Source organism: Pelobates fuscus, chromosome 4 (genome assembly GCF_036172605.1).
Source record: "Pelobates fuscus isolate aPelFus1 chromosome 4, aPelFus1.pri, whole genome shotgun sequence".
NCBI lineage: Eukaryota > Metazoa > Chordata > Amphibia > Anura > Pelobatidae > Pelobates > Pelobates fuscus.
In genome coordinates this window covers 174710924-174733193 of record NC_086320.1, presented here as the reverse complement: position 1 = coordinate 174733193, position 22270 = coordinate 174710924, and the positions used below count along the sequence as shown (strand labels likewise).

The following is a 22270-nucleotide window of genomic DNA, read 5'->3' as shown; positions in this document are numbered from 1 at the left end:
GATCTTCCGCCCCCCCCCTTTTTTTTTCTCTCCTCTCCCGTGACCCTCACTCCCCCGCCCTGCTTTCCCACCTTGCCTATTCGCCACCCCCCCGGCTGGAGGTATAGGGGCCCAGCGGAGTCGGGACGGAGACACGTAGCGAGAGCGAAGCTCACGACTTAAGCGGACGCATATATAGGGAACGTGCATGGGGATGGGGCACATCTGAAGGAGACACTCGAACAGAAGGGGCACTGACGCAGGACTTCTAATCCGAAACCCAAACCAGGACTGATGACTGGGACAGACAGCAGTAATTCATCGAGTGACCAACTCGGACGTGACACGCACATAGCCTACAGTAACACGCAACAGGAGACGGCCCATAACACGCCCCACCCATCACCCATATACAACTGACGGCGCCCCACACCCGTGACACGTACAGGCCATTACACGACCTTCCACCGTGGGAACCCTCTTGCCAGATCAGACTAAGAAGCAACATTCCCCCCCCCCCCCCCAAAAAGAGGGAAAGAGGGAAAGAGGGAAGGAAGGGGGGAAAGAAAAGAAAAAAGAAAGGAAAAACACTAATCCTACACATACGCTGCTCACCATTCGCCTGAACGCGAAATCTACCTCCACACACGTGGCTTCAGCCACTACCTAACTTGAAAACATCACTACACAGGGATGGCAATTCCTACGGAAAGAGAGGAAAGGATGAAAGAGGAAGGAGAAGGGGGGGGAGAGAGGAAGAGAGAGGGGAATGGAAGGGAGGGGAGAAAGGGAAGAATTGGAGGAGAAGGGAAGGAAAGACATATACATAGGAGAACAAAAACAAAAGGAAAAGAATTCAGGTTGGCGAACAGTTAAATGATCCCTCAATTGAGAGATTTGCCGAACACTATGTTATGACATGTTATAAAGTTTTAGTTCCAAGGGTTTACCACAACATACGATCTATAGGAGATTTGGGTTGCTATGCACTGTACTAGACCATACCTGCTATGTATGAACTGTACTGTTTCCCAATCTCCTTTCTGTACCCCATGCGTTTCTGTACATCAATAAAAAAAATGATTGACAAAAAAAAAAAAAAATGCCCGGGCCGAATTTTCTTCCCAGTCCGGCCCTGATGGGGATTACATATGTTTAACATTTTCTGGCAGCGGTAAAATATGTGTATGCACCCTCTTTCTGTTAAAGTTTTGAGAAAAATTTTAAAGGATAATCAAGATTACCACAGCAATTATAGCAGTATTGGTTATTTTATTTAGTTATAAAATATTTTACCAGGATGGATACATTGAGATTTCTCTGATTTTCAAGTGTGTCCTGGGTCCACAAAACATTGCATTGTTACAATAAGATACAACATTACAAAGAAATTAAATAATAATACAATATACGAACAATATTTGGTGCCAGAACACCCTGAAATGGACCCGGCGAAGCTAAGTATTTGCAAGCGGTTTGGCGCTTAGATAGCGGTATATACTGGGTGCAGCCTGCTGGAGTGGTTATGAAGGGTAAGGTGTAGCTTTAAAAAATACTCAAGCTAATGCAGCTTGCAGGCTTTATAAATTAACATAACGCCATGCAAACATAACCTGTGCAAATCCTCTAAGCAGACACACATGGTGATGACAGTGGCGTTCTATATTTGGAATTATTTCATTAGTGGGTGTTCTGTTTGCATTACCCGACCCTCCATCCATCTCTATGGTCACAGACTGCACATTAAGAGCGCTGGCAGCCCTGTGGGACCTAGAGATCACGTGACCCCGGGCAGTCCTCTAGGGATGTTCAGAGGTTCCATTCTGCAGGCACTGGATACTTATCTCCATGGTAATGCCCAACAACTCGCGGGTCTTCATCTCATCGAGACGCGCGCCGGGTCCACGCATGCGCAGTGTGTCAGCTCGCGCCGGTGGCTGCTGCTGCTGCGCTTCCGGGAGGGATGTGTGTGGTGTGTGTATGCGCATGCGCGCTGCTCAGAGGGAAGCTTGTATGTGTGTTAACAGTGAGAGAGTTTTTATTGCACCTCAGGCTACACTCACTACCTGGTACCCTGTGCCCTCTGCCATCCCTCCATAGAAATACCAACAGGCAGCAGCCTGACCTACCTGTCACTGCTTCCTTACCCACGTTGCTGTGATTAGGCTGTCACCTCTGAACCTGTGCTCTCACTCCTGATACCAGACTCTGTAACTGAGCCTGTCACTGGGTCAGCATGGCACACCACCAGGGCAATGGGGCAGGGTCCCCCACTACAGACCAAACACCCAGGAAGATAGCCCTCATCACTGGCATTACTGGACAGGTAAGGATGTATCCCTATAGCCATAGCCTTTATCACTAGCATCCCATGGTCTGATTGGACAGCTCTGTGTATCTGTGCCAGTAAGCCCAATTATTAGGGCAGCATCTGGCAACATATGGCAGTAAAGCACTTATAATGATATACATCTATGACACGTTTCTGGAAAGCATTAAAAAATGTGTTTCCTGGGTCATTCACTACAAGAACCCATAACCCATCACCATTTTGTTAATATTGTTTCATTTTGTCACTGTAGCTGGAAACCATTCATTGAGTGTGTACATCACAGAGCTGTATGCAATGCCTGCCATTTTTCAAGTTTAAAGGTTCCTGATCTGTAAGACTAGATGTGCAAAACTATATACAGTATATATTATTGGCATCATGAGTGGCTGCATGTAGTGTATTTGTTGTATAGTGTCCTGTGTGAAAGCTGAAGGTGACACTCGTATGCAACAATTTCAATACTTCTTTTGCATCATGGCATGTTATTTGTTGCAGTGTTTAAATCAGGAGGAAAAAAAAACATGCGTGCACACACACAACCTGTTACATGAATAAAAAAATGTCTACCAGTGTCCCTGGCATGCACTGTTTTGGGCACCTCACACAAATGTTATTACTGCTTATTTACCATATATACTCGAGTATAAGTCGACCTGAATATAAGTCGAGGCCCCTAATTTTACCACAAAAAACTGGGAACTTATTGACTCGAGTATAAGCCTTGGATGGGAAATGCAGCAGCTACTGGTACATTTCTAAATAAAAATAGATCCCAATAAAATTACATTAATTGAATATTTATTTACAGTGTGTGTTTCTGTAGTGTGTGTATATAATGAATGCAGTGTGTGTTTGTGTAGTGTGAATGCAGTGTGTGTGTATGTATATATATAATGAATGCAGTATGTGTGTATATAATGAATGCAGTGTGTGTGTGTGTATATATATATATATATATATATATATATATAATGAATGCAGTATGTGTGTATATAATTAATGCAGTGTGTGTGTGTTTGTGTAGTGTGTGTAAACTGGGTGGGGGGGAGGGCATTTTTATTATTTAAATATTTGTATTTTATTTAAATATTTGTTTGTATTATTGTAATATTATTATTATTTTTTTAATGAATTGTTTAATTTTATTTTTTGTCCCCCCTCCCTGCTTTTTGCCTGGCCAGGGAGGGGGGCTATGTGAATCCCTGGTGGTCCAGTGGCATGAGCTGTGCAGGGGGGGGACGGCAGTACTTATTGTTGTACTTACCTTTTGTAGCAGCTCCGCTCACCTCCCCCGTTCAGCTCACAGTGTAAGTCTCGCGGTCTGCGTGCCGCGCAAAGCGTTGCCACAGTAACCTGACACCCGCGGGTCTCGCGAGACTTACACTGTGAGCTGAACGGTGGAGGTGAACGGAACTGACCGGAGCTGCTACAAAGGTAAGTAACAGCTTGCTGCCGCCCCCCCCCCAGGACCACCGGGCTTTTCATGAGCCCGGCGGTCCTGGTCTGTATTATGGCAATGTAAAAATTGAAGCTCTAAAAAATACTACAATTTCCAATTTCAGGAATGTGATATAATTACATGAGAAATCAACATAAAAACTCAGATAGTACAGTTTTGTCAACATCTAATATTACATAACAATGTGCTCTAAATGGTGGTGAGTAATACACTCACATTTGCAGGAGCCTTTTTGGAAACAGGCTCTAAACAAGTGGGCTTCTGTGCATTTAGTACCTTATTGAGTAGCACTGGGATTTGATATTACACCAAGCGTGGTCTCCTTTGTTTTTTTTGTTTTTTCTGTTCCCGTTGGAGGTGTATATTATACAGTTACTCAAGAAGAGGTGTTTTTTTGTGCCCAGTGGTCTGTTCAACTCCCATTATTTAATTTAAAGCCTTCACCTGATGCCCATGGACAACTTCCCTTATAGCAATATGGGGGTCATATCGACCCCATAGTTTTTGTTTTGTTTTTTCTAATTAGGGGATACATTTTTGTACATATTATTAATATTGTTTTTAAATGTATCTATCTTAAAGGGACACTATATTCACAAAACAACTTTAGCTTAATGAAGCAGTTTTGGTGTATAGATCATACCCTTATAGCAGGGATTCCCAATTAATGTTTCCTGTGGAACCCTTTGATATAGTCCCCCCACCCCCCAGTATGTGTCAAGGTGTGTGTATCTGTGTTTGTATGTGCCAGTGTGTTTGTCAGTGTGTATCTGACACACACACACACTGGCACATAGTGGCACACAGATACACACAGTGTGGATATATCTGTGTGTCAAGGTGTGTGTCTATGTGCCAATGTGTCTGTGTATCAAGGTGTGGGTATCTATGTGTCAGTGTGTATGAATCTGACACACAGATACACACCGTGACACACAGTGTGTATATATGTGTGTGTGTGTGTATGTATCTGCGTGTCAAGGTGTGTGTATCTGTGTTTGTATGTGCCAGTGTGTGTATCTGTGTGTGTGTATGTATCTGATACACACACACACTTGCACATAGTGGCACACAGATACACACACACACAACTTGACACACAGGTACACACACACTCACATACACACACTATGATGCACTCTCACTGAGAAACACACATACTCTGACAGACACACATACAAACACATATGCATTGTCACTGACGAACACATACACATTCACACACTCACTGACAAGCACACATACACACTCACTGACAAACACACATACAAACTCCTTAACAGACACAGACCTACCTTTGGGAGTGCTGGTATGGAGTCTCTATTTCCCTGTGGTCAAGTGGGGCTGCTGGGCTGAGCGGCTGGCGTGCAGTCCCTGGGGTCCAGTGGGGCTGCTGGGCTGAGCGGCTGGGGTCCAATGGGACTGCTGAGCGGCTGGCGTGCGGCTGTACAGTGCGGGCGGCGAGGGAGCAGTGATCTTCCTGCTCACCTCCCTTGCGCGCCTCTTAGTGATGCCGGAGTGACGTCATATTCCGGCTCTGGCATCACTGATGTGCGTGCGAGGGAGCTGAGCAAGGGAGAGTGCTCCCTCGTCGCCTGCCTCAATTATAGCGGCAGCCATTTTGTTTCCCCAAATTTTGTCGGAACCCCATTTGTGTTCTCGCGGAACACCAATTGGGAAGCGCTGGCTTATAGTATCACTGCTCAATTATCTGCCATTTAGGCGTTAAACCACTTTGTTTATACAGCCCTAGGCACAACTCCATGCATGTGACATCCACAACATTCCTAAACCGTTCCTGTAAAGAGTCATCCAATATTTACACATCTTTTATGGCAAATTCTGTTTACTTTGGAATGTATTATCTCCTGCTCTGTTAATAGCTGGCTAGACCCTGAAGTAGCCTGATGTATGTAATTAAAGTAAAATTTACAGAACTGGAGATACAAACTTTTAACTTGATTAACATCTGATTGAAAATGAAACCATTTTGTTTTCATGCAGGCTGTCAGTCACAGCCAGGGGAGATGTGGCTAGGACTGCATAAACAGAAACAAAAGTGATTCCTAAATGGCAGTGAATTGAGCAGTGAAACTCCAGAGGCATGATCTATACACAAAAAACTGCTTTATTAACCCCTTAAGGACCGGCCTGTTTTTGCGATGTTTGTACGTTAAGGACCAGAGCAGTTTTAACACTTTTGTGGTGTTTGTGTTTAGCTGTAATTTTCCGCTCTCTCATTTACGGTTCCCATACAAGTTATATATTGTTTTTTTCACGACGAGAAGGGCTTTCTTTACATACCATTATTTGTATTATGTCATATATTGTACTAAAAAAAAAATGAAAAAATATGGTGAAAAATTTAAAAAAAAACATGTTTTTGGACTTTTACTTGAAAAATCTTTTACTTATCTACAAAAGCTAATGAAAAAAACTGCTAAATAGATTCAAAATTTTATCCCGAGTTTAAAAACACCCAGTGTTTACATGCTTTATTGCTTTTTTTTGCAAGTTATAGGCCTATAAATACAAGTAGGAAATTGCTGTTTCAATATATATATACATTTTAAATGTATCAATAGTGACATTGTAACACCGTTATCTGTCATAAATGCCCGAAACACACCTAACATGTACATATTTTTTTAAAGTAGACAACCCAGGGTATTCAAAATGGGGTATGTCCAGTCTTTTTTAGTAGCCACCTAGTCACAAACACTGGCCAAAGTTAGCATTTATATTTGTTTGTGTGTTAAAAATGCAAAAAACGCTAACTTTGGCCAGTGTTTGTGACTAGGTGGCTACTAAAAAAGGCTGAACATACCCCATTTGCAATACCTTGGGTTGTCTTCTTTTGCAAATGGTATGCCATCATGGGGCTAATTCTCATTCCTTGGCTAACATACGCTCTCAAAGGCAACCTAACCAATCTGACAAATTTCAATAAAAAAAAAAAAAAGTAAAATCAAGCCTTATATTTGACCCTGTAACTTTCACAAACACTATAAAACGTCTACATGTGGGGTACTGTTATACTCAGGAGACTTCGCTGAACACAAATATTAGTGTATCAGAACAGTAAAATATATCACAGCAATAATATCCTCAGTGAAAGAGCTGTTTGCGTGTGAAAAATGCAAAAAACTTCACTTTCACTGACAATATCATCGCTGTGATATTTTTTACTGTTTTGAAACACTAATATTTGTGTTCAACGAAGTCTCCCGAGTAAAACAGTACCCCCATGTACAGGATTTAGGGTGTCATAGAAAGTTACAGGGTTAAACACAGTGCTAGCAAATTAAATTATCTGGACTTTCGGCCTGGGTTGGCAGGCAGGTCCCTCGAATTGCAATCATTAAAATTACTTAATTAGGTAAAAATATTACATAAATATGCACGTATAATTTTAATATATATACATATTTATATATTTGACGTCTACGTGTATATTTATGAAATTATTTATGTAATTATGTATGTGGACATATGTATATTTCGTATTATTTTTATTTATTTATTTATACATAAATATATATATATCATTACATTTTAAGTGTATTTTGATATAAATATATATATATATATATATATCAATATTAAAATACTGTTAGAATATATTTGCATATATATATATAATTTTTTTTAATTATTAAAAATTATTTTTATTTTTTGTTATTTATTTTTATTAACATATTATTTGTATTTTATAATAATATATATATACCATATATATGGTTATTATATATATTGTATATATTCGTGTGTAATTTAAATATAAGTGTATTTTTATATTAATATACGTATATATAAAAATACACTTAGTATGACATTATATATATATATGATATATATACATATATTATATATAGGTATATATAGATATAATACATGTGTGTGTATATATATATATATATATACATATTATATTTTTTTTTACACTGATTTTTTTTTTTTACTTTATTTTTTTGATTTTTCACTTGCAGGGAGACTGCCTGTCAGCACAGACAGTCCCCCTGCAGGCAGACACATGGACCCCTATTGCGGTCATGTGATCGAGTGATCACATGGCCGTGGGGTCCTGATCTGCCGAGGGGGGACTGCCCGGGCAGACAGGCAGTCCCCCTGGACCGGGAGGAGAGCTGATCGCCGCCGTGGGACCGACGGCGATCAGGTAAGTTGCCCAAGACCGTTATGACGGTTCAGGACCGTCAGCGGTCCAAACGCACGTTTTACCCTTAAGGGGTTAAACTATCTTTGTTTTGGGACTGTAGTGTCCCTCATCTCATCTGCAACATGACTGGCTAGTACCCTTATTATGCAAGTTTCTATGCAGAAAAGTAATATCCTGCTAACACTGCACCTGTAACGTAGGCCGGCTGGAAGTGACAGCCTGTCACTTCCTCCCAGCGTCATGCGGAAGGGAGAGGAGGCAGCCGCAGCATGAGGGGAGAGGAGCAAGTGTGTTTGTATGTAATGTTTGTGTTTTATTGCAGGGGTGTGTTTTATTGCAGGGGTGTGTTTGAATGTTATGTTCACTTTCAAATGCGGGTGTACATTTACATGGTTACATAGCTGAAAAGAGACTTGCGTCCATCAAGTTCAGCCTTCCTCACATATGTTTTTGCTGTTGATCCAAAAGAAGGCAAAAAACCCAGTCTGAAGCGCTTCCAATTTTGCAACAAACTAGGAAAGAATTCCTTTTTGACCCCAAAATGGCAGTCAGATATCTCCTTGGATCAAGCAGCTATTACCCCGCTAATTAGAAATTATATCTCTGTATGTTATGTTTTTGGAAGTATTTATCCGATTGCTGTTTAACCCCTTAAGGACACATGACATGTGTGACATGTCATGATTCCCTTTTATTCCAGAAGTTTGGTCCTTAAGGGGTTAAACATCTGTATGGACTCTGATAAAACCACATCTTCAGGCAGAGAATTCCATTAGGGATTGACCCATATTGATTTTTTAGAGCCGATACGGATAATCTGTGAACTTTCAGGCCGATAGCCAATAACTTACTGATATTCTGTACATTTACCATTTTGAAAAAATAAACAATTTCTACACAAATCTACTGTTAACCGAACAAGTTTATTATTATTATTATTATTATTATTATTGTTTTTTTAAGGTAAATGCACAAAATATACATGTCAGTCAGAATTTTTTATGTTTTCAAGAATATATGTGTGTGTAGCCAATGCAGTGAGAGTATTTGATTAGTGGATGCAGTGTGTGTGTTTGTGTAGGGGTGTGTATGTGTAGTGGATGCAGTGTGTGTTTGCGTAGTGTGTATATAATGAATGCAGAGTGTGTTTGTGTAGTGTGTATAGTGAATGCAGTGAGTGTTTGTGTAGTGTGTATAGAATTAATGCAGAGTGTGTTTGTGTAGTGTGTAGTATGTGTATAATGAATGCAGTTTGTGTGTAGTGTGTGTGTAGTGTACGTAAAGTCAATGCAGTGTGTGTGTAGTGTGCGTAAAGTGAATGCAGTGTGTGTATAGTGAATGCAGTGTGTTTGTGTAGTGTGTATATAATGAATGAATGCAGAGTGTGTGTTTATGTAGTGTGCGTGTGTGTGCGTGTAGTGAATGTAATGTCTGTGTAATGTGTGTGTATATAATGAATGCAGAGTGTGTGTTTGTGTAGTGTGTGTACAAGGCCAGATTAAGAGCCCAGTGGGCCTGGTGCTGACAATTATGATGGGGCCTAATTTCAGAATCTTAACGACCAAAAACACAAACAGTCAGACCTCCTAAGCATCATGTATCTGATGGAGATGGTGCTGGAGGGAAACACAAAGGATGCAGCTATAAGAAAACACATACTCTATGCTAATCTCTCTCTAATTTATGCTTTCATCTTTCAAGTAAATCCATACCCCGTAACAGCAGTATCCAGTGAAGCAGGAAGTCAATGGGTGGGGTAAAAGGGTGGGCCACTGATGCAAATCACGTGACCAGAACTGCCAAAAGGGGCGAACATGCCCAAAAAGGGGGCATTTCTGTCCAAAGAATTGGAAGGCCAGCCTAGCATCAGTGTCCCTATGTATCACAGTGTCAGTGTCCCCATGTTGCCCAGTCCCCTAGTCTCCCAGTGTCCTCACATCTCCCTATGTCCCCATGTCTCAGTGTTTCCTGTGTCACTAGGATACTAGGGGACACTGAGAGACATGTTGACACAGTGAGACACCTGGAGACACAGAGACACCAGGGGACACTGAGACACTTGGGGACACTGGGAGACATAGGGGCACTTGTGGATACAGACATGGGGACACTGGGAGACATGGGGACACAGACACTGGGAGACTAGGGAACACTGGAAGACTAGGGGAGACTAGGGGACACTGGGAGACACTGGGAGACTAGGGGACACTGAGACACTAGGGACACTGGTTGGGAGGCATGGGGACACAGACACTTAGGTAAACTGGGAGACATGAGGACACAGACACTAGGGACACTGGCTGGGGGATATGGGGACACTGAGACACTAGGGACACTGGCTGGGAGACATGGGGACACTGAGACACTAGGGACATTGGCTGAGAGACATGGAGACACTGAAAAATGTGGGGACACTGGGAGACTAGGGGACACTGAGACACTAGGGACATTGGCTGGGAGACATGGGTACACTGTGAGACATGGAGACAGTGTCTCCATGTCCCAATGTGTCTCCCAATGTCCCTATGTCTCTCAGCATCCCCATGTGTCTCAGCATCCCAATGTCTCTCAGTGTCCCCAAGTGTCTTTGTCCACTATTGTCTGTGTCCCCTAGTGTCTCAGTGTCCCTATGTTTCCCTGCTGCCTTTCTCCCCATCCTTCACTTCCCTGAGCTGTAGTCTGTCTCTGCAGACTGGGAGCTGCTGTTTGAACTCTCTGTGCTGTGTAGTTGCTCCCCTGCGGATCAGTGAGTAGAGAGCGGCAGAGAGGGATATGCTGTAACTTCCTATCCCTGCCTCTCTCCACACACAGTGACCCCTACTGGCTGGTGCTGGTATTGCAGAGTAATCTTGGTTTATACTGAGAAAAATATCTGCATTTGTATTGCCGGTATTACTGCAATACCGGCAAGGCCAGGCAGCCTCAAATACCGGCTGTGCCAGTAAAATACCAATCAGGTGGCAAACCCAAGAGTAACAATTTTTTTTTTGTAAATGGGCCTATTCCATGGGCCTGGGCCTGGGCCTGGAGCTGCAGCTCAATCAGCCCCTATGTTAATCCGGCCCTGTGTGTGTATAGTGAATGCAGTATGTGTAGTGTGTTTATATAATGCAGAGTGTGTGTGTTTGTGTAGGTATGTAATGTGTGTAAAATGGGGGGGTACATTTTTATTTAATCATTTTTTAAGGCGGGTGGGGTATAGCATTCCCTGGTGGTATGGACTGTTCAGTGGGGGGCCGGCAGCAAGCCCTTACTTACCTTCCCAGCAGCTCCCTTCAGCTCCCCTGTCTAAATCTCACGAGTCCCCGAGATTTAGACAGGGGAGCTGAAGGGAGCTGCTGGGAAGGTAAGAGCTTGCTGCGGACCCTCCAGGACCGCTAGGCTTGTCATGGGCTCGGCGGTCCTGGTCTGCATTATCAGCAATATCGGTATCTCTAAAGGCCGATATTGCTGAAAACACTGAATATCGGCTAGACCGATAATCGGTCGATTCCTAAATTCCATATGCTTATTGCTCTTACTGTAAAAAATCATTTTCTTTGCCTTTAGATGAAATCTCCTTTCTTCCAGCCTAAATGTGTTGCCTCATGTCCTATGTATAGCCCTGTTTATGAATAGATTTCCAGATAATGGTTTGTACTGGCCCCGAATATATTTGTATAATGTTAACATATCCCCTCTGAGGCTTTGTTTTTCCAAACTAAAGAGATTTACATTTTTTAACCTTTCTTCGTAACTAAAATGCTCCATTCCTTTTATCAATTTTGTAGCTCGTCCCTGCACTTTTTCTAGTGCCATGATATCCTTCTTTAGAACAGGTGCCAAAATTTCACAACATATTCAAGGTGTGGTCTTACCAGAATTTATGCCTCTATACATGACAATACCTTACTGGCCTTAGCAACTGCAGATCGACATTGCATATTGCTGCCTAATTTGTCATCTATAACAAATCCCAAATCCTTATCCCTAATTTACTACCATTTAGGGTGTAAGTTGCTTGTGCATTCTTGACCCCAAAGTGCATGACTTTGCATTTCTCTACATTACATTTCATCTGCCATTTTAGTGCCCAGTCCCCCAATCTATCTAAATCCCTCTGCAGCAAAGCAATACCCTGCTCACATTTTATTACTTTACAAAGTTTTGTGTCATCTGCAAACACTGAAACATGACTTTCAATGCCTTATGCAAGATCATTTATAAATATGTTAAATAGAAGCGGTGTCAAAAAAGAACCCTGATGGACACCACTTACCACTTTTGTCCAGCCTGAAAATTTACCATTAATGACAACTCTTTGTACTCTACCCAAGAACAAGAATATTAATCTAGACCAATTTCTTTTAGTTTGAAGACTAACCTATTGTGAGGAACCATATCAAATGCCTTGGCAAAATTCAAGTAGATCATATCCACTGCAACACCCTGATCTATACTTCTACTTACTTCTTCGTAGAATGTAATTAGGTTAGTTTGACATGACCTATGTTTCATAAAACCATGCTGATTATTGCTAATAACAAAGTTCTTCCCAAAGAATGTCTGAATATTACCCCTTAATAGCCCTTCAAATATTTTCCCAGTCACAGAAGTTAAAAATTGCTCACAGGTCTATAATTTCCAGGCAAGGATTTTGAAGCCTTTTTAAATTTAGGAACGACATCTGCCTTCCTCTAATCTTCTGGTACAATACCTAAAACAAAAGAATCTTGAAATATTAAATACAGAGGTTCACTTATTTCCCCACTTAGCCCCTTAATTATTTGTGGGTGAATACCATCAGGCCCCAGAGCTTTATTTACATTAATTTTCTTTAACTGCTGTAGCACCTTGTCTTGAGTCATGCAGTCACAAGTTATCTGCAAGTTGTTTTGCAGCAATCATTTGCATATCTCTTGCCATATGATCCTCATTAATATATACTGAAGAAAAATAGTTATTTAAAATGTCTGCCTTTTCCTGGTCTTCATTAACTAACAGACCCATCTTTGTTTCCAGTGTACCTACACTTTAATTTTTTTTTTTTTTTTTTTAGAATTTATGTACTTGAAAAAAGTTTGGGGATGATTTTGCATTCTTTGGCTATCAATTTCTCATTTTCTAGTTTAGCCACTTTATTTGCCTTTTTTGCAAGCATTATTGGCTTCCTTATATCTTATATAGGATGCCCCTGATTTGTCCTATTTAAATGCTTTAAATGCCATTTTCTTATCTTTAATCTCTTGTTTTACTTCTCTACTAAGCCACACTGGTTTCAATGTGTTTCTTTTATATTTATTACCCAATGGTACATACTGAGAAATGTACCTTTTTAATATTTGTTTGAAGAGTTTCCATTTATCCTCCGTGTTTGTTTCACTAAGGAGTTTATGCCAGTCGTTATGTTGTAGAGCTGCCCTAATCTTATGGAAATTGGCTTTTTAAAAGTTATACGTTTTAGTATACTCCACGTGCTTTTGCTTTTTTGAGATTATTTCAAAAATTACTATATTGTGATCACTATTTCCCAAAGGCTCCCCTACTTGAATGTGGGTCAAAAGATCAACATTGTTTGTTATTACAAGATCCAGACAAGCATCCTTTATAGTTGGTGCTTGTACCAGTTGTGACATGAAGGTGTAATTTAACACATTCAAAAACCTAGTCACTCTATCCCAATTTATGTCCGGTTAATTAAAATCTCCAGTAATTAACGTGTTACCCAGATTTGCAGCTTTGCCAATTTGCTCTAACAGCTGTTCTTCCTCATTAATATTTACATTTGGTGGTTTATAACATATCCCAACCAATAACTGATTTCCCTTTGTTTGCCCCCAAGCAGATATTGTGACAAACTGCCTTTTGTCACTGGGTTTTTATGTGACCAACTGCCCTTTTCCCATGGCTTTTGGATGAGCCTGATTGCCAGCCTCCTGCCTCATGACTCTGGCCCTGGGGTAGTATAGCCCTTTAAAAACTATATGTGGGCATATTGGGACTTTTAAAAGACTTTTGCTGCCCCTTTGAAGCCCTGGGAAGGTGTGCCTCTTCCTCTTCCCCTTCCCCCATTTCCTGTCCCATTGTTCTCCAGCAGGGCGTTGTCCCAGGGATACTGCCAGACCAGTTTAAACTGACTGCTTTGTTCCTCCTCAATCTCTCATCAGCCCATGCTAAACTTTAACCCTATGGCAAATTTACTCTGTTCGTTGGGTCTGAGCGCTGTTCACCTATATTGGGCGCTCAAATCCGAGCTGTCTGGGGATAAATGTGGGGGTTCTGTGTAATGTAATATTAATTATGTATTTTTATGTATATTACTGTTGGTGTAAAATGGAGATATTTTCTGTACCTGGAGATAATTGAGTTTACTGCAGTTCCTTAAGCCAATTATCTCCAGGATAGAGGGGAGGGGTTTTACTGTGTATGTGGGAGTGTTATTTTGTTAATTAGTGTTCCCATTGGCTTGTGACCCTTTTGTCACAGTTTACCACCAGGTCCAGGGGGTGTGCCTCTGGCCTGAAAACTTGTATAAAAGAAAGCCCTGTGTGTTGATTAAAGAGATCATCTTGTACCTTCATGAAGTTTCGGCTCATGTTTGGGGGATTGGAGAACAACTACACTCTGGGGATTGCTATAATCACTTTACTCCCCAGGGTATAATCACTACGCTCTGCTAAGAGCTTGTTCCTGTTCCTGCTCTCTGGAATTCGGAGAGGTCGACCTTCTGGAAGCTGGATACACGCACAGACAGACTGCTGAGCACACGCACAGACAGACTGCTGAGCACACGCACAGACAGACTGCTGAGCACACGCACAGACAGACTGCTGAGCACACGCACAGACAGACTGCTGAGCACACGCACAGACAGACTGCTGAGCACACGCACAGACAGACTGCTGAGCACACGCACAGACAGACTGCTGAGCACACGCACAGACAGACTGCTGAGCACACGCACAGACAGACTGCTGAGCACACGCACAGACAGACTGCTGAGCACACGCACAGACAGACTGCTGAGCACACGCACAGACAGACTGCTGAGCACACGCACAGACAGACTGCTGAGCACACGCACAGACAGACTGCTGAGCACACGCACAGACAGACTGCTGAGCACACGCACAGACAGACCGCAATACAGCAGCTGACCAGTTATCTCGCTTTCAGTTCCAGGCATTCCAGGAAACTCTTCCTACTGCCTCACGACTGGATACAGCCAGTTCCAGGCATTCCAAGACCTAATAATGGATTAGATGAGTTGTTGAACCATAGCCATGTATCGACAAAATGGATCTATCACTTAATACTCGTCCTTATACAAAAGATTCATAGCAGAACATAACATAACCAACTTGATTGATTTAACATCTCTGGTAGGTTCGCTACTTTTTGCCAGCTTAAAGGGACACTATAGTCACCAGAACAACTACAGCTTATTGAATTTGTTCTGGTGAGTAGAATCATTACCTTCAGGCTTTTTGCTGTAAACACTGTCTTTTCAGAAAAAATTCAGTTTTTACACTACGCCTAGTGATAACTTCACTGGCCACTCCTCAGATAGCTGTTAGAGATACTTCCTGGGTCATGGCTACTTAAAATGCATCCAAACATTCAGTATATCCTCCCTCTGCATGCAGACACTGAACTTTCCTCATAGGGATTAATTGATTCAATTCACCTCTATGAGGAGATGCTGATTGTCCAGGGCTATGTTTGAATCATGCTGGATCTGCCCCCTTGTCAGTCTCAGCCAATCCTATGGGGAAGCACTGTGATTGGATTAGGCCACCACTTCTAATGATGTCAGCAGACTGCTTGTTTTTTTTCTGAGACTAACAGCATGCAGATCTACAGCTTCAGGCTTGAATACAGTAAGATTTTGCTATATGTATGTAGGCATGAGGGGCCCAGGGGGGCTAGATGGTGGTGTTAACACTATAGGGTCAGGAATACATGTTTGTGTTCCTGACTCAATAGTGATCCTTTAAATTAAGACAATCTTACTGTACTATCAAGTTATGCCTGATTAGCATACATCACATGTTCTCTACTTTTCCAAACAATTCCAATTTTATATCATCCTATCCAATAAAGACTATACTTAAAGGTATACAAAGCAACCTGTAATGGAAATGCAGAAGGCATTTTTAAAATGCCCTTGTAATATACAATGTAACCAAAAAAATACAGAGAGTACTTGCACACAATCACATGTAAGGTGCAGGTATCTGGGTCACCTCTAAAAACCAAAATTATATAATACCAAAATACCAAAGGATACCACACTCTAGTTGCAGGAAAAGATACCGTATTTTTCGCTCCATAAGACGCACTTTTTTTCCCCTCAAAAGTGAGGGGAAATGTCTGTGCGTCTTATGCAGCGAATATGAAGCTTTACTTACCTGTCTTGTAGCGTTGGCCGGCAGCACAGGGCGCACCGCGGTACTGGAACTTGAATTTCAGGTTCCGGTTTCCGGCGGGACTGAAAGGAAGTGTGCACAAGCTGAGTACGCACTTCCTTTCAGTCCCGCCGGAAACCGGAACCTGAAATTCAAGTTCCAGTACCGCAGTGCGCCCTGTGCTGCCGGCCAACGCTACAAGACAGGTAAGTAATTATGGGACAAGGGGAGGGGGACAGTATGGAAGAGGAGAATATGGGATAGAAGAGAAGAATATGGGGAGGGGGATGAAGTCTATGGGGAGGGAGGGGGAGATGAAGTCTATGGGGAGGGAGGGGGAGATGAAGTCTATGGGGAGAGGGGAGATGAAGTCTATGGGGAGGGGGGGAGATGAAGTCTATGGGGAGGGGGGGAGATGAAGTCTATGGGGAGGGGGGGAGATGAAGTCTATGGGGAGGGGGGGAGATGAAGTCTATGGGGAGGGGGGAGATGAAGTCTATGGGGAGGGGGGAGATGAAGTCTATGGGGAGGGGGGAGATGAAGTCTATGGGGAGGGGGGAGATGAAGTCTATGGGGAGGGGGGAGATGAAGTCTATGGGGAGGGGGGAGATGAAGTCTATGGGGAGGGGGGAGATGAAGTCTATGGGGAGGGGGGAGATGAAGTCTATGGGGAGGGGCGAGATGAAGTCTATGGGAAGGGGGGAGATGAAGTCTATGGGGAGGGGGGAGATGAAGTCTATGGGGAGGGGGGGAGATGAAGTCTGGGGAGGGAGGGAGATGAAGTATATGGGGAGGGGCGAGATGAAGTCTATGGGAAGGGGGGAGATGAAGTCTATGGGGAGGGGGGGAGATGAAGTCTATGGGGAGAGGGGGGAGATGAAGTCTATGGGGAGAGGGGGGAGATGAAGTCTATGGGGAGGGGGGGAGATGAAGTCTATGGGGAGGGGGGGAGATGAAGTCTATGGGGAGGGGGGGAGATGAAGTCTATGGGGAGGGGGGGAGATGAAGTCTATGGGGAGGGGGGGAGATGAAGTCTATGGGGAGGGGGGGAGATGAAGTCTATGGGGAGGGGGGGAGATGAAGTCTATGGGGAGGGGGGGAGATGAAGTCTATGGGGAGGGGGGAGATGAAGTCTATGGGGAGGGGGGGAGATGAAGTCTATGGGGAGGGGGGGAGATGAAGTCTATGGGAAGGGGGTGGATGAAGTCTATGGGAAGGGGGGAGATGAAGTCTATGGGAAGGGGGGGGATGAAGACTATGGGGAGGGGGTGGATGAAGACTATGGGGAGGGGGTGGATGAAGACTATGGGGAGGGGGTGGATGAAGACTATGGGGAGGGGGTGGATGAAGACTATGGGGAGGGGGTGGATGAAGACTATGGGGAGGGGTTGGATGAAGACTATGGGGAGGGGTTGGATGAAGACTATGGGGAGGGGTTGGATGAAGACTATGGGGAGGGGTTGGATGAAGACTATGGGGAGAGGTTGGATGAAGACTATGGGGAGGGGGTGGATGAAGACTATGGGGAGGGGGTGGATGAAGACTATGGGGAGGGGGTGGATGAAGACTATGGGGAGGGGGTGGATGAAGACTATGGGGAGGGGGTAGATGAAGACTATGGGGAGGGGGTGGATGAAGACTATGGGAGGGGGGGGACACTATGGGACAGGGGAGAAAAAAAATATTCTGAACAAACTGTCCCATAGTAAGAAACACTATGGGACAGTTTGTTCAGAATATTTTTTTTCTGGGTTTCTTCCTCTAAAAACTAGGTGCGTCTTATGGTGAGGTGCGTCTTATGGAGCGAAAAATACGGTAATTAAATTAAAATTTATTAACACAGTAAAATTAGGTAGTGTTCGTCTATCCCATACAATGTTAAATATACTTTGCAATGCAAAGTGCAAAAGAAAACTAAAGTGATAAGTGCCTAATCACCATAAATATAATCCACTATTGCAAAAGTCTAAAGTAACCACAATATAAAATATACAACACACTGCCTACCAATGATCCTTTGGAATGAGCTAAACCTTTTATTAAGAAAATGGAGAAATAAGTCATCTGTGCAATCAAAGTACATGAAGAGTGGTCTAGGTGTCTATTAAATTGTCCCAAAAATGGACGAAGAAGCAAAAATAGGAAAAATAGAAAAAAAAATGGGAAAAATTAATAAAAAATATATAATACAAAAAATAAGCAAAGACGTTCTGTGTTAGGGTCTGGTCAGATCTCACCCATAAAGAATCAAGGAGGCCTCCTGATAAGTTAGTATTGAGATGTACATTCTTCAGAAAACAGGAATGGGACCCAATGTTTCCACAGTAGCTCTTTACAGGTCTGTCTTTAGGTAGTATGATCTTGTTATAGCAGGATGGAGGCAGGCAGATCCGGGGCCTTTGATTTATCGGATCAAACATGATAAGGATATAGACGGAGTCCCTACACCAAAAGGCAACCAAAAAAATGCTGTATTTGCAGACAATATTTTATTATTTCTTACTCGCCAGCATTTTTCTCTGAAACCCGTAATAGCGTTCCTCGAAGCATATGGCAAAGTGTCTTATTATAAAAATAACACGGCCAAAACCCAGGTGCTTTCTGTAAATATTCTGCATCACCAACTGAATGAATTACAGGCCTTAAATTATTTTGAATAGAGAAAATACACTATAGCTTATTTAAGGACACACTTGTCATTTTCAAATCATATTAATTTGAAGCAAAACCATTACAAACTACAGATTAAAATATCCTAAACTTTATAGGGTTGGTGTAGGACTAGGACTTTGTGGTTAGGACGGATTAATGCATTGAAAATTCTTGCGTTACCACAATTTTAGTTTCTATTTTAAACACTACCAATTGAAATACCTATAGCGCTTTTAAAGAAATACCAAAAGACAATAAATGCACACATATAGAAATGCAGGCCCCCGAGGGTTTCCTTGACAAGTACTTGCACTGCCATGAAAGATGGAGGCTTGAGTGTTCCAAATGTGGCAAAGTAATAGGGATCAACCGTTATTGATTTTTTAAAGCCGATACCGATAATCTGTGAACTTTCAGGCCGATAGCCGATAACTTACCGATATTCTGTACATTTACCATTTTGAAAAAATAAACTATATTTCTAAAGGTAAATGCACAAAATATACATGCCATGGGAGCTGTGTGTTTTTATGTAGTGTGTGTGTGTGTGTGTATATATATATATAGTGAATGCAGAGTGTGTGTATAGTGAATGCAGTGTGTTTGTGTAGTGTGTGTATATAATGAATGCAGAGTGTGTGTTTGTGTAGTGTGTGTATAGTGAATGCAGATTGTGTGTGTTTGTGTAGTATGTGTGTATAGTGAATGCAGTGTGTTTGTGTAGTGTGTATATAATGCAGAGTGTGTTTGTGTGTGTTTCTGTAGGTATGTAATTTGTGTAAAATGGGGTGGGGGCACTTTTTATTTAAATTCTTTTTTTAGTCCTCCCTCCATGCTTCCTACTTGGCCAAGGAGGGGGATATGGCATTCCCTGGTGGTCCGGTGGAATGGACTGTGCAGTGGGGGCCATGGTTTCCTGTCCTGGTTCCTGAGAGTGCGTGTACTATTCCCTTCCCCTGGCTCCTTCCCAACGGCTAGGTCAAAGATTGGCTTTCTTATGAATCAGCTAACGGTTAAGGCTTTAACTTGGTCCAACCCCTTATGGGAGAGCGGCAATTCCATTGCCCGTAATTATAGTGAGTTCCTAACAGCATTAAAAGCTACCTTTGAGCCTATGGGAATAGAGAAGAATGCAGCCAAAGCCCTGATGAGAATTAAGCAAGGCAGTCGTTCTGTAGCTGACTATGCTATAGAATTTAGGACGTTAGCCTCTGAGGTGGACTGGACTAACAGTGGTCTGGTGGCTTCCTTTTCTGAGGGTTTGCCTGAGAATATACAGGATGAGACTGCTGCTAGAGACCTTCCTGTCAATCTTAATGTTTATATAGCCTACATGATTGACATGGACAAAAGACTCAGGGAGGGAGAGAGAGAGAGGAACAAAACAACATACAAGACGTACCAACCTATCTATAGCCCCTCGTTTTTCCAACCCAGTTCCACTTCCAGAAGCTGATCCCATGCAATTGGGGATTACTAAGCTCACTGAGGCAAAGAGACAGCACAGATGAAACAAGGGGTTGTGTCTTTATTGTGGGAGGAAGGGACATCTAAGGGTCTCCTGTCCGGATCGGCCGGAAAACATGCGCGCCTGAGGCACGTTCGGGGACCAACCTTAGGTGTGATGTATATGTCCCCCAAATTGACTAAGAACCGTTTCCTTGTAAAAATTACTCTGTAAGAAAACTACTATTCAGTGTGAGGCCATGATCGGAGAATTTCCTTGATAGAGAATTCTCTGCTAAACATCTCCTGTCATTGAGGCAGAAAGATAGACCCATTGCAGTTGAGGTCATTGATGGGAGACCTCTTACCCAACCTCTCATCACTCAGGAAACATTACCTATCACTGTCTCAGTAGGCATCTTACATTCTGAGGAATTGGTTTTCCAGATTATTTCTTCCCCTTCCTGCCCTGTGATACTCGGTTTCCCTTGGCTCCAGAAACACAATCCACACCTAGATTGGATTAAAGGAGAGATTGTGGGTTGGGGAGAGAATTGCAAAAGTCATTGTGAACACCATATGCCACAACGTGTTGGTGCTATCAATGTACCTACTGCACCTCTCTTAACCACAGAAATTCCACCGCAGTATGTAGAGGTTAAAGAAGTTTTTAATAAGGTTCAGTCAGAGGTATTACCACCGCATAGACCCTATGACTGTGCCATTAATCTGCTACCGGGCACTATGCCTCCGAAAGGGGGAGTCTATGCGCTGTCTCCTCAAGAAACTCTATGTTTGGAAGAGTATATAAAATATGCTCTGAGAAACGGCCACATACATCCTCTTCACCTGCTGGGGCTGGGTTCTTCTTCGTCTCTAAAAAAATGAGACCTACACCCTTGCATCGACTATAGTTGCCTAAATAAAATAACAATTAAGAACACCTACCCAATCGCCCTTATTTTTGAACTATTAGACAGGCTAAAAGGTGCCAGAGTATTTACCGAAATCGACCTAAGGAGCGCAAACAACTTAGTCAGAATTAAGGAGGGACACGAGTGGAAAACGGCGTTCAATGCCAGAATGGGACATTATGAGTACCTGGTCATGCCATTTGGTTTGTGCAACGCTCCAACGAGATTCCAAGACTTTATAAACTATGTCCTCAGAGAATACCTCCACATGTTTGTGCTGGTGTACCTAGATGATATTCTAATCTATTCCCCAGACCTATGTACTCATCACGAACATGTGAAAACCGTGTTAAAAACTTTGCTTGAGAATGGCTTATATTGCAAGCTAGAAAAGTGCCATTTTGACTAGACTGAAAAACAATTCCTTGGATATGTAATATCCCCTTCTGGCTTCAAAATGGACCCACGCAAACTGGAGGCAGTATTGCAATGGCCGTTACCCAAAGGCGTTAAAGCTATACAACGCTTTATTGGATTTGCAAACTACTACCGCAAATTCATTAAAGGTTTTTCATCCGTGATAGCTCCTATCACCAACCTTACCCGAAAAGGAGCTAATTGTAATTCTTGGCCCAAGGAGGCAAAAGAGGCATTTGAGAAATTAAAATCTTTATTTGCTTCAGCACCTGTTATGACACACCCCAATCCTGCTAAACCTTTTATTTTGGAAGTGGATACGTCAGAGACAGGAGTAGGAGCCATTCTGTCTCAACAAGAGAGTCCTGATGCACATTTACATCCCTGTGGGTTTTTTTCGCGAAAACTAACTCTTGCTGAGAAACACTATGACATCGGGAATAGGGAGTTACTGGCCATTGTTCTCGCTCTCAAAGAATGGAGGCATCTCTTAGAAGGTACCAAAGA

General features: G+C 42.6%; 1 protein-coding gene across 1 annotated transcript in view; it reads left to right on the top strand.

The window, feature by feature from the left end:
* The first annotated feature begins 1981 nt into the window (after window positions 1-1981).
* The window catches only part of GMDS (GDP-mannose 4,6-dehydratase), a 752713-nt gene continuing 732424 nt past the window's right edge, over window positions 1982-22270 (top strand). The window contains exon 1 of the mRNA XM_063451788.1: window positions 1982-2305. Coding sequence (XP_063307858.1) covers window positions 2216-2305 — 90 coding nt within the window. The 5' untranslated portion in view covers window positions 1982-2215. The remainder of the gene's footprint in view (window positions 2306-22270) is intronic.